Source organism: Sinocyclocheilus anshuiensis, unplaced genomic scaffold (assembly GCF_001515605.1).
Source record: "Sinocyclocheilus anshuiensis isolate Anshui unplaced genomic scaffold, SAMN03320099.WGS_v1.1 scaffold1203, whole genome shotgun sequence".
Lineage (NCBI taxonomy): Eukaryota > Metazoa > Chordata > Actinopteri > Cypriniformes > Cyprinidae > Sinocyclocheilus > Sinocyclocheilus anshuiensis.
Genome location: NW_015539980.1, coordinates 528,018 through 540,395, shown reverse-complemented (window position 1 = coordinate 540,395; position 12,378 = coordinate 528,018). Strand labels below are relative to the sequence as shown.

At 35.2% G+C, this 12,378-nt stretch overlaps 2 protein-coding genes across 2 annotated transcripts in view; both read right to left on the bottom strand.

Moving 5' to 3' along the window:
- Window positions 1-1,719, bottom strand: part of LOC107687136 (dipeptidyl peptidase 9-like) — a 19,253-nt gene extending 17,534 nt beyond the window's left edge. The window contains exon 1 of the mRNA XM_016484367.1: window positions 1,557-1,719. The gene's annotated coding sequence lies outside the window, so the exon portion shown is untranslated. The remainder of the gene's footprint in view (window positions 1-1,556) is intronic.
- A 1,622-nt stretch (window positions 1,720-3,341) lies between these two features.
- LOC107687113 (probable glutamate receptor) overlaps window positions 3,342-12,378 on the bottom strand; it is a 15,740-nt gene continuing 6,703 nt past the window's right edge. The window contains exons 3-10 of the mRNA XM_016484318.1: window positions 10,177-10,208; window positions 9,903-10,082; window positions 8,888-9,114; window positions 8,696-8,793; window positions 6,989-7,206; window positions 5,746-5,965; window positions 5,312-5,556; window positions 3,342-4,144 (exon numbers count right to left, since the gene is read on the bottom strand). Of these exons, the coding sequence (XP_016339804.1) occupies window positions 4,049-4,144; window positions 5,312-5,556; window positions 5,746-5,965; window positions 6,989-7,206; window positions 8,696-8,793; window positions 8,888-9,114; window positions 9,903-10,082; window positions 10,177-10,208 (1,316 nt within the window). The 3' untranslated portion in view covers window positions 3,342-4,048. The remainder of the gene's footprint in view (window positions 4,145-5,311; window positions 5,557-5,745; window positions 5,966-6,988; window positions 7,207-8,695; window positions 8,794-8,887; window positions 9,115-9,902; window positions 10,083-10,176; window positions 10,209-12,378) is intronic.

Genomic DNA, 12,378 nt, shown 5'->3' with positions numbered 1-12,378 from the left:
GCCAAAGATGAGTTTTTACGGCTTTTCGTGTTTTCACTATTATACACTCGGGGGCGCTATTACGCATCTTCTGAACGAGTACAAAACCTCCCGAACAAAAACACACGTGAACAGGACGCAAAAACTAATGTAAACAGATGCATATGAAAAATAATGTGATCATCAGCAATAGACAGCATATAAATGAAAACTGCATAATGTTACAGAGTAAAATGTTGATCCAGGAAGTGGAATATGTCTGTGCAAGCTTTGGAGGTATTGATGGAAGCGATTTACTGGATTTATGCTTTGATAATCGTTCTGAATATTATCCAGATGTAGTTTTTGATAAAAATGTGATTTTCTCACCTTTTTGCTCAAAATTATGCATTTTTATGAAACCTACCTATATTCAAGAGTTGATAAAAAAAGAATGCTTTAAAGGCACAATATGTAAGTTTTCGCGCTAGAGGGCGCGTATTCAAAATAAACAAAGAGGCAAATGCGTAGTTTGATGACGCCGTGACTGAGTGTGGAATCATGGGAATTTGGGCTGGCAACTTTTTTCAAAAATGCTGGCGGGGAAAGAGTTAAACCTAAAATTTCAGGGGGAACTTCAAGGAAATATTTTACGTTCAAGGGTTTCAGCTGTCAAAAAAGTCTGGGAACCCCTGCCGTAGTTCATTTTTCAATTCAACGATGATGTTACAGTTTCATTCACTTTGGGAATCACGTTCCTTACATTTGGACAACTTTAAAGGCGATTTTCTTCACCCTCAGATTCCAGATTTTCAAACTTCTATCAGTCTCAACCAAATATTGTCCTATTATCCTAACAAACCATACATCAATGGAGAGCTTATTTATTCAGCTTTCAGATGATGTGTAAATCTCAATTTCACAAAATTGACCCTTATGACTGGTTTTGTGGTCTAGGCTCACAAATGTTTTCTATTCGATAGTAACAGGCGTTCTGAACGTTTCTTATAAATACTGCACGCCCTTAGCTCCATTTGCGCAGATAAACAGCCTTCACTAACGGCTAATACATATTTACTGAGGAATGGCGTGCTTTAAACCCATCTTTACGTGCTTTGTGTGGGTTACCATCTTACGTTTCGGATGACTGGAGTCGGAATCAGCTGATGAAGGAATGACATGTTTGACCGGTTATTTGTGTGTGTTGTCAGTGCTAACAGTTAGCCGAGCTGCTACTGAACCTGGATGACGGGAGGTAAAGTCAATGACAACATTACACTCATTAGTTATACTTATATTATGACTTAGCAGTTAATAGCACTAGTAATATTTTTAATAATAATATCATCATCATGCTAGCACATGACCGCTCTGCGTTTTCCAGCTCAATCAGCTGAGCTTTATATTGTCAAACACTGAAGCGCCTTCCTCAGCTCATCGCCGCACTACTACAGACGGCGAGGAGTAGCGTTATGTGCGGATGATTGTCGGAGATCATCAGCTGATTTCATGTCTGCTCGGCCTGTGCTGACGGGCCGCTCACAACAAACCGCATTGTTATGAACATTAGCATTTCGATTCACGGCGCGGGTACTTACAGGTACACCCTCAAAGAAAACTCTCATCTGTGACCTTTCGATTTCCTAAATGTATTTGCTGGTAAAAACACAGTCCATAAGCATGAGAACAGCACAAAGCGACAGTCATGAGTGCTGAGGAGAACCGACCGAACATCATCAGCCACACCGGAAGCGCTGACGAACTCCTACTTCCGCTTTCCGTCTAGCCGCATTCACTCCACAACTTATAAAATATAAGCACTTTAATTTGTTTTAAACATACATGTAGAGTAAATCAAATTATAGTAAATTACAGCTCTGATTATGTTATATAACTTAAATGTATAGAATATTTATACACAGTAACAATATATAAATCGTACTACAGTTAAAAGTCCTATAAAATAGCGTTTCTCGCCAAATTTCTCCAAAAATTCCTTCTTTGCGGTTTAAATAAAATGTTTAAATAAAGTTTACATTAAAATAATATAGACAAAAAGAGTAATATGTGTTTGTTGCTAAGTTAAATTCATTTTCAGCTTATTGTCACCAACCTTTATTACATTTTAAAACAGTTAAATAATTAATCACGTCTGCTTGAAAATAATAATTCAAATAATTTAAACAAACCTTATTTTACTTTTAAATCTTTTTAAAAATAAATAAATCTCACATTAAAATTCTAATAATAATTATAGTAATTCTCAAAATATTTGAATGTGACTCTATGATAGAAATTTGTAATTAAAATAATTAAATAATGTAACTTGAAATTATTCTTATCCAAAGGGGTAAATTATGTTTCACTTCTGGTGTATAATCCCAGCATAACAGAAGCTGCTGTATAGTGAAAACCCTTATCAAGCATATAGCAGGCCACTGTGAAATTAAAAAAAAAACTACCATGCAAATCATGACCAAAGAGCTTTCCAAGAGTTAGCGTTAACATGAAACTGATACATAAATTTGCTACAGCACAATATCTAAGAGCTGTAACGTCTGTGTGTGGACACTGTTGGCCTAAAAACGCCGTCTCTCAGCTCTCTCTCTGCTTGAACCAAGAGATTTGTGGGAGAAGCCCCAGAGAGGCCATCGTTCACTTGAAAGAGCTGCAGGATTCAATAGCTAAGAACCGAGTAAAGGTGACCCACTCGACCTAATGAAGAGCTGTAAACAACAGAGGCTGGCACAAAGATGCCATTACTCAAAAAGAAGAGCCATGAGAATTTGCCAAGAAAACAGTGATTTAGTTCAGCGTGGGAAAAGATGTTGTGGTGGGACGAGACCAAGATAGAACTTTTTACTTCAAATTCAAAGCGTTATGTGTGCCGTGAATCTTGCTGCTGTTCTTCTTTAGGGACTGGACTTTCACTTTCTTCTTAGAAATGAAGAATGGATGATGCAAAATGTAGTGAAATACTGCAAGAGAGCCTGTTTAATTCGGCTACAGAACGGAAGCTTGCAAAGAAGTTGATCCCAAATACTGAATAAACACTATAGTGGCTTAAAAACAAAACAGGTGAACATCAAGGTGAAAAGCAATGGTCAGGTCAAAATCTGATCTCATAGAGAATCTGTGGCACGTTTTGAAGTGTGCTCTGCCTAACCTAGAAAACCTGGAGCAGAACAGATACATACAGTGCATAGACTACTTAGTCCAAAACACTGGTAATGAATTGTGCAATTATTAATGCACAAAAAAATCAATACTGAAAACAAGAATTAAATATGCAAACAGCATATTTCGGATTTTTCGTTTTTGTTAAGAAAATTCTCTAAGCTAAAACAATGGCACTTACAATAAGAATTTGAATATTTTCTGGGTACTGTGTATATATTTTGCATGCATCATTTTATTATAATAGAAATAAAAGAAAATGTACAATCATATGTGTATGCAATCTTCTCTTACATTTTTAGTAATATCACAGTTTTACTCATCATGGCAAACATTGTTCTGCTATTAAAACAGCAATAGGGCTGATCTCAGTAATTTAGATATAAGCAGGATGAATATTGAATTTTGGACGTTTTAAAATTTTTGGGCAGTCTACTACCCTATAGCTATGATCTATACTGATCTTGTAATGAAAGAATATAACAAGCTATATTATTAATGATGAACCCTTAACTTAAATAAAACTGATTCTCAGACATGCTTAATAAAATTAATAGAGCCACATTTAGTCTATAGATAAAATGCTGGACTGTTACTTGGTTGAATCTCATGAAACACGGGTCATATTACACCCAGAAATGACTGCCATAAGAAATTATATTGCACTGTGTTGTAATTTGACATTAAAGTGTTCTCGAATTCAAAAAAAAAAAAATGTAATAGTCCTTATATTTGGCTTAATTCTCTTTAAGCAATATAGAATTTTTCGATTTTGAAGTGTGCACAACAAATGAAATGCTTTCATGAGTTTCACCCACCCAGTTTGGTTAGTAGTGAGTAACTTTGTTGTGGATGTAATACACATTAAGTGATTAAATGCATGTGTGTCAGTGCTTTGTTGGGGCTTTGCTCTTTAGGCTTTGCTTTTCTCAGAGGACTCCGGTGTCATCGCCTTTCCACCTCTGAAGCGCTGACTGAGTTCAGCAGACATCACAGAGCAGCAGGATTTCTGTAAGAAATGAGGTCATTTTCACTTTCAAAATCTGTCTGTGTACCATAGCCTCAGGTCAATTTAATACCATGGTCCAAAAAAGTACACTACTGTTCAGTATTTTTTTTTTTTTAACGTTTTTAATTTTAATGGGCACCAATGCTGCATTTATTTATCAAAATATATTGTATATATATATATATATATAAAAAAGTAATATTGTGAAATAGTATTACAATTTAAGAATGTTTGGGTGAACAGAAAGTTAGAAAGAACAGTATTTTTTTTTAAAATGCAATTGTTTTGTAACATTAAATGTGTTTAGTCAATAAGCAAAAGTATCAATTTCTTAAAAAAACAAGCCCCCCCCAAAACAAAAGCTGGCCCAGTGTAAGTTCAGAACAAAACAAAACAAAACAAAACAAAACAAAACAAAACAAAACAAAACAAAACAAAACAAAAAACAAAAACAGTTTTTGCTGCTTAATATTTCATTTTTTTTGTTTGTTGTGAAAACAGTGACACTGCTAAAGGAAGTTCAAAGGAACAGCATTTTTGTGTCATTATGAATGTCTTTACTGTTACATTTTGATCAATTTAGTCCATCCTTGCTGAATGAAAGTATGATTTTTTTTTATCTTACTGAACCAAAACTTATGAATGGTTGAGTAACACAGTTTCCACAAAATATTAAAGAGCAAAAACGGTTTTCAACTTTGATGGTAATAATAAATGTTTCTTAAGCAGCAAATCAGAATATCAGAATGATTTCTGAAGGATCATGTGACACTGAAGACTGGAGTAATGATGCTGAAAATTCAGCTTTGATCACAGAAATAAATTACATTCTAAAAATATATTAAATTACAAAACGGTTATTGTAAATTTAAAGTAACACTTTATTTTAAGGTGTCCTTGTTACACATGTTACATGCACTTACTATTATAATAACAATAAATTATGCATAATTACATGCAAGTAACCCTAAGCCAAACCCTAATCCTAACCCTTACCATATAGTAAGTACATGTAACTAATTAATATTACTCAGTACTTAAATGTATAATTACATTGTAACAAGTACACCTTAAAATAAAGTGTATCCAAATGTAATTATTCCAAACTTTTGACCTGTCACATACTGTTGATAGAAAATGGACCCTACGTCAATATATTGGACCCACCTGCTGAGTGTTAGCAATTTTGCTTGATTTGGCAGCCAGTTCCAGCAGAGCCAAGAAAAGCCCCAGTCCCAGACCGAGTGCCAGTAATAAGAAGATTCCCTTCAGACTGGTGGGCTTCAGTGGAGCACTCTTGTCATTTTTTGCCACACAACTGCTAGCCCACCACTTACTGTGGAAATAATCCAGCTCACCAGACTCGCTCAGATGCAGAATGGCAACACTTAGGTTTTTCACCAAAGGAGAGCCTGAGGACATTAACAAACACATGCATAGTGAGACCTTTCAGGAAGCACTGCTAATACTGACTGATTGCAATATTCATGTACCATAGTGTTTACATGGTACATCAATGGTAGTCAGTATTATTAAAATGGGACATAAAACCATAAATCATCATGGTACTGTGTCTAAAAATGAGAACTTTTGAGACTTACCTAAAGGTGCGGCGATGCTGTACCCCCTCATGCCGATGATTTCTGGAGCGCGTGTGAGGTTACAGTATCGCGCCACTGCCAGGTCGAGGGACACAGATTCACCGATGAAAGCATAGCTGCCTTTCTGAGCCTTGCGGAAACCTTCTTCTGCATTGAGTGAATAGCTCTGGGCTTTCTTGATGTGCTCATAGATCCTGTGGTATGTGGGGTTGTTTGAGTTCTGGTCAAAGGCAGATAATAATAAAATATAGTTGAGAGCTGCTGTCATATGGGTGCATAACCAACTGACATTAAATGATTCACAATTCAGATCAGTTTGCACAAAATGTAGACGTCTACACTCTTAAAAATAAAGGTGCTTAAAAGGTTATTCACAGCGATGCCATAGAAGAACCATTTTTGGTTCCACAAAGAACCATTCAGTCAAAGGTTCTTTAAAGAACCATCTCTTTCTTATAATCTGAAGAACCTTCTTTCGCCACAAAGAACCTTTTGTGAAACAGAAAGGTTCTTCAGATGTTAAAGGTTCTTTATGGAACCATTTAGACAAAAAGTTTCTTCTATGGCATCGTGAACCACCTTTATTTTTAATAAGAGAGTTGCATTCCTTATATGTTAATAGACAGAATATGACTTTTTTGCCAATTATTGTCAGTCATCCATCAATACTGTTGAATCTAAATTGTGTTAAACACAAGAGATGATTCACCCAGAAATGAAAAATCTTTCATCATTTACTCACCCTCAAGTTGTTCCAAAACCCATAAGACCCATCAGAAAAGTCTTTAAATGTTCATGCTTCAAAAAGTGCATAAAGATATCATAAAAGTACTTCATATCAAAGTCTTCTGAAAAGACACATTCATTTTATATTATGAACAGATAAGTAGAGCTGCTGCTGACTATATTTGATGTTGTCTATGTATGTGCATTGGTCAATGTTTATGTGCGAATAAAACCCTTATTTAAATACTTTCATCATATAAAGTGATCATGTCTCTTTTAAAGTTTAAATGTTGATTACCAAGACTTTGGAAAAAAATTGTATTTTCATTTGTGTTCAGAAGATAAACGAAAGTCTTATGGGTTTGAAACTATGTAAGAAAATGATTACAGAATGGTCACTTTGTAGTGACCAAACCCTTTAAAGAAATTCTTGAAGAAACTTTTTTTTGGATATAGTTTTAATAATATTATATATTTGAACGAACTGATTCTGTGGATTGTAAATACTCTGTCTTACCTTGAAGAAGTTAAAAGAGGAAGAATCTTTAATGGTGCCATACTCAATCAAGTTTTGATTAGCGAGGTCTTCAAAGCTCTTGACTGACTGTTGCTGGTTGTCTGAATGCAGCCATAAACTGAGGTTGGCGAAGTAACATGCAAGCAGCACCAATGAAAACAGCCACCAGATAGAGGTAATGACCCGTCCCGAAAGGGCCTTGGGGTGAGGACCAGCACCTACAGAAATATGTATAATGAACTTCCAATTTTTAATAAACTACAAGTCACTGCAGATTTGTTTTTATGTAATTCAGCAAATCACTGGAAGAACATGCCTGTGCCAACATTTCCGCAAAATCATATTACATTCCTTATTTCCTGTTTTATGCCACTTTCAAAGTACAATGTCCAGTGAGTGGTGCATTTAACGTGGCAATGGTTTTTTTTTTTTTTACCTTAGTTACCTTTTGGTTATCTTGGATGTCATAGCAGTTCGGAAATGAAATGTCTGGTGAAAGGCACTAAACAGTTAATGCTTTACCGTGTTTGAAAATAACATACTATCTACACTAAACCCTACCCTGATAGTGTTAACAAAAGCAAACATGCCATTTAGCTTCTTTTTTTAATCCTGACTCATGCTTCACTTGCACTCAATCGCTCCTCATCCCAAGTGCAGTGCTATACCAGGTGAGCATCCGAGCAAGTTTACTATGTCTGAAAAGTCATATGCAGCTGATAATGTAAGCATTAAAATGTAATGCAATGTAGAAGTATTTTGAGGTTTGTTTTGGATTGTTTTGTTCAAGTAAATGACCACAAATAAGCCACTGCAATCATAAATTTGTGTAAAAAGGAATAAAAGATTTGGTGTTTTACTGCCACTAGTGTTTCACTGCAGTGTTTCACTGCATTTCAATTGGAAAATGAAGTGAATTGTATATAGAGTGTAGCGTGGGGTTTGGGTTTCATGTTCATTGCTCTCATGTCTTTTATTTGTCTTTTATTTATCTCATTGGTTGGTTCTTGTCATGTGACCTGTGTTGTTTGATATATATAGCCCTCATGTTGCAGTTGTCTCCTGTCGAGTATTGATCCGTGTAACCTGCTGTTGGAGAGTTTTTCAGGTCTGTTCATGCCAAGTCAAGTCTGTTCAAGTCAAGTCTGTCCATGCCAAGTCAAGTCTGTGCAAGTCTGTTCATGCCAAGTCAATTCTGTTCAAGTCTGTTCATGCCAAGTCAATTCTGTGCAAGACTGTTCATGCCAAGTCAAGTCTGTTTAAGTCTGTTCATGCCAAGTCAATTCTGTTCAAGTCTGTTCATGCCAAGTCAAGTCTGTGCAAGTCTGTTCATGCCAAGTCAAGTCTGTGCAAGTCTGTTCATGCCAAGTCAAGTCTTTCTTCGTTTGTTTGGATGTTTTTTGGATGTACTTTGAATAAAAGCTGCCCTTGGGTTCATCACAACTCACCTTCAGTGGACTAATTGTTACATAGAGGTACATTTTTGGAATTTTTGCAAAACAATATGAGCCTGTGTTGCTTGTATGCTGCAATGTTATTCATAAACTGGCTCTGAACCATTTAAAATGATATAAGTAATCCAAATCCAAGTAAATCCTGCTGAAAAAAACAACAACAGTCTGAGCCAAATTGTTTTGATGTATTGTTCCTTTCATTCTGAAGTCCGTGTGGGTATAAATACTCATAACCATGATTATCCTACGCTACCTTGAAGAGTCATTGCTCCCACGGTATACCAAAAACTGTGTGAGAGCGTGAAGAAATTCGTTTCTTTCTCTGGTTGCTCCCATTCACAGGGGCTAATCCTAAAAAAAAAAAAAATCATGTTAATTCTTTGGAATATAATGCAAATATTATCCTACATTTCAAAGGGCCATGGTTTTATCATCCCACCCTCACCGTGACACTAAGAAGATGCAGACGGAGGTTAGCAGGTAGGCAACCAGTACACCCATCCACATCTCAGTGGAGAAAAGGTTAAGAAGGCTGAGGAACTGCGAGTCATCAGAGGCCAAGTCTTTCCTCAGGATGAAACTAAGACCCGTCTGCATGAAATGTTTGGTCATGTCCACAGCTGTCTCACGTTTAGCTGTAAGAGTTAGAGGCGCCACAGCGATGTCTGCTTCCTGTAGAAATGAGCAACACATAAACACACAAAGATGGTTTCTTTGGATACTTTTGCATAATACAGTACATGCAGGCAAGCTTTATTAGACACAGATGGTTGAATGTGAAAGGAATACCTTTGCATTTTCATGTGTTCAAGATGAACACAGAAATAAATCAAATTGAAATAGTAAAGAAACTAACATATATAAGCATGAATACAGAAAATGAATGAATAAAGCAATTGTGATATATTTTATCTGTTTTCTATTTTAATATATTTTCAAATGTCATTTATATTTATCATGCAGAGCTGAATTTTCAGCATCATTACTCCAGTGTCACATGATCTTTCAGAAACAATTCTAATATGCTGATTTGCTGATCAAGAAACATTGTTATGCTAAATATTTTTTAAATACATATTTTTACACTATACATTTCTTTTCTGTCACTTTTGATCAATTTAATGCACCCTTGCTGAGTAAAAGTATTACTTTAAAAAAATTTTACAGAAGAATTTAGCAGATAAAAATAATATTTAATAGAAAAGTAGATATTCAGGATTGTATTAAAATTCAAAGATACTGATATGATTTATTTTATTTAATTGTTAAATATTCAAATTTTTGATGTATTCATTATATCATTTATTTTGTAATATTCTTTTTATGCTTCATTTAAATAATTGTTTTATATTCAAATTGTTGTCAAACAAAATATTACCGTAGATGTATGAATGTTTCCAAATTATAACATTTAAACATTGATATGCAACGACTTAACTCCAAAAATGAATGATACTCACCCCTCTGACAACTTCTCCAATCATGCCGTTCCAGTTGCCGCTGTCATCCGTTGTGCCATACCGGCCGTCCTTCACGAGCTTAATATCATACTTAAAATCTAATTTCTTTGAGACAGCTGACAGCAGGTCAATGCAGAAGCCCTCCAGTTCAGAGCCTTTGGACATTGCATACGGTTCCTCCTGCGTGGGATTGTGAGTAATAACAACCAAAAACATGATTTAGTTATCATTACAGACATAAACGAGCGTCCCAGATTAAACTAACTTAACTTACCTTGATGGTTGTAACTCTTAATACCTGTGGTCCTAAAATACAAAACAACATTTCATTCAGCTAGATACAAATCCATAAGAATCCTCCACTAACTCTTTACTACTACAGAGATCAGATTGAATGCTCGGCTCAGTCTTTTGAATAATGTGGGTAACCAAACAGTTGCTGGTCCCCATTGACTTCTGTAGTATGGAAAAAAATACAATAGAAGCCAATGGGGATGAAAAACTGTTCTTTAAAATATCCTACTTTATGTTCAGCAGAAGACAGAAACTCATGCAGGTTTGGAACAACTTGAGGTTAAGTGAATCATGACAGGATTTTCATTTTTGAGTGAACTATCCCTTTAATGCTTAGGGTTAAGGATTTGTTCCAAACAGTGACTCTAAGTATGAGTGGTAGTAAAAGTGATGCTTGACTTAGTAAACCCAACTAATTATTCTACATTTTTATGACACGATATGATTTTGTTTAGTCTCTAATTGGCTGTTAGATCTTAGTTTTTTTTTTTTTGGTGAGCTAATCCAATTTTCAAATCAGTGAGTAGCAACAGAACCAGGGGGAAAAAAAAACACTGCTTGTCTCAATTTGACAAGGGCAGAGCACTTGGACGGCATTACTAGTTGCTAATGAAGCATTCTGTCACGCTGGGATGTACTTTGCACTCTTCTTCAAACAACCACTAATATTCCCAAATTTAGCAGATGCAGACAATGTCCCACTTGTGCTACAGCAACAGCCACTAATCTTGCTTTGACAAAATGAGACTTAAAAGGAGATAGTTGGAAATAAACAAAAGCTTGCTTTTGAGTGTGCGCGGCCTCCTGCAGCGGAACAGATGCGGGGAGAGTTTGAGAAAGTTCCAGTGACTCTCTAAAGGAAGCGCTTACAAAATGATGGGAAAGTGCCCCACTCGTCTGGCTGCGGCATCTGAGTCCACTTGGAAGTTGCTCTCTTTATTGTTTTGATCCTGTTTTTTTTAATGCAGACCAGTCCGCATTAAGCAGCTGACATGCTGAAAGATGCATGAATGTATATGTCAGTCTATGAATCAAAGTGTTGTTGCTTGAAGTTATATATGGGTCAAATATAACATCCATTTTTGGATGTATTTTAAGTGTTAAGGGTTTTTCATCTAATGTTTCATGAATTTGCAAATTAATTAATAAAATTCCTGTAATATTAATACTAGTGTGTACAAATATGTAAGCTGTTTGAGAGTTTGCACAGCGACTTCTCTGATTGGTGGATCTTTTTTTTCAGATTATGAGTAGTGAGTACGATCCTCTGGCTATTAAACATGATTTTTTTTAATTAAGTTGGAGTCACAATGATTTGTGGGACAGAAGCTATTGTCATTACTAAAAAGAAAAGGATAATCAGTTTCAAGGAATGATAATACTTATTATTATTAAAATACATTTTTGGTGATCTTATGTTCAGAATACACACAAATTTGTCAATTCAGTTATTATTTGCTCAACCTTATATCATTCCCATCCCACACGATATTTCAAGACTTGGCCCATGCTCTTTTCCAAGCAATTACAATAAACTGGGACTGCAGATCCAAAAAGATGTAAAGACGCCGTAAAAGAATGATAAAAGTAGTCAAAACTGCAACCAATCTATGAACATAATATTCATTCACATCTTTTAACTGTCACCCCCCCATTGTTTAAAATAGTCATTAAAGTGCACTATCCAAACTTAAATTGTTATAATTCATGAACACTTTGGAATACAGAGGAAAGGTTGGTCTCTTTTTAAAGAAGACAGCCAGCAGATTATCGCAGAAGTGGAATTATTTCAAAAAAATTCAAATATCAAGTTTACATTTTCTGTAAAGAAAATGCACTGTACAATTTTTATTATATTTTATATTAAATAAATATTTTACATAACAGGTTTTACTCTAAAATTGCTAAAAAAGTAAAGCCTTATGTCTAAATAAGTTATGTTCCAAATTTGAAGTTGATATGAAAAAAATGAGGTTCCTGTGAGATTTTATTTAGGGCATTCATTTATACCACGATCAGCCACCGAGTGTCATCAAAACTCCATTGAATTTTCTTGATGCATTTTTGTGTCACACATTTCTCGTCAATATTACTTCTATCAAAAAATAACCACCAAATATGGAATATTGAGACTCCGACATTTCCGAAAATTGTTTATTCTAATTTTGATTCTAAAAGACAG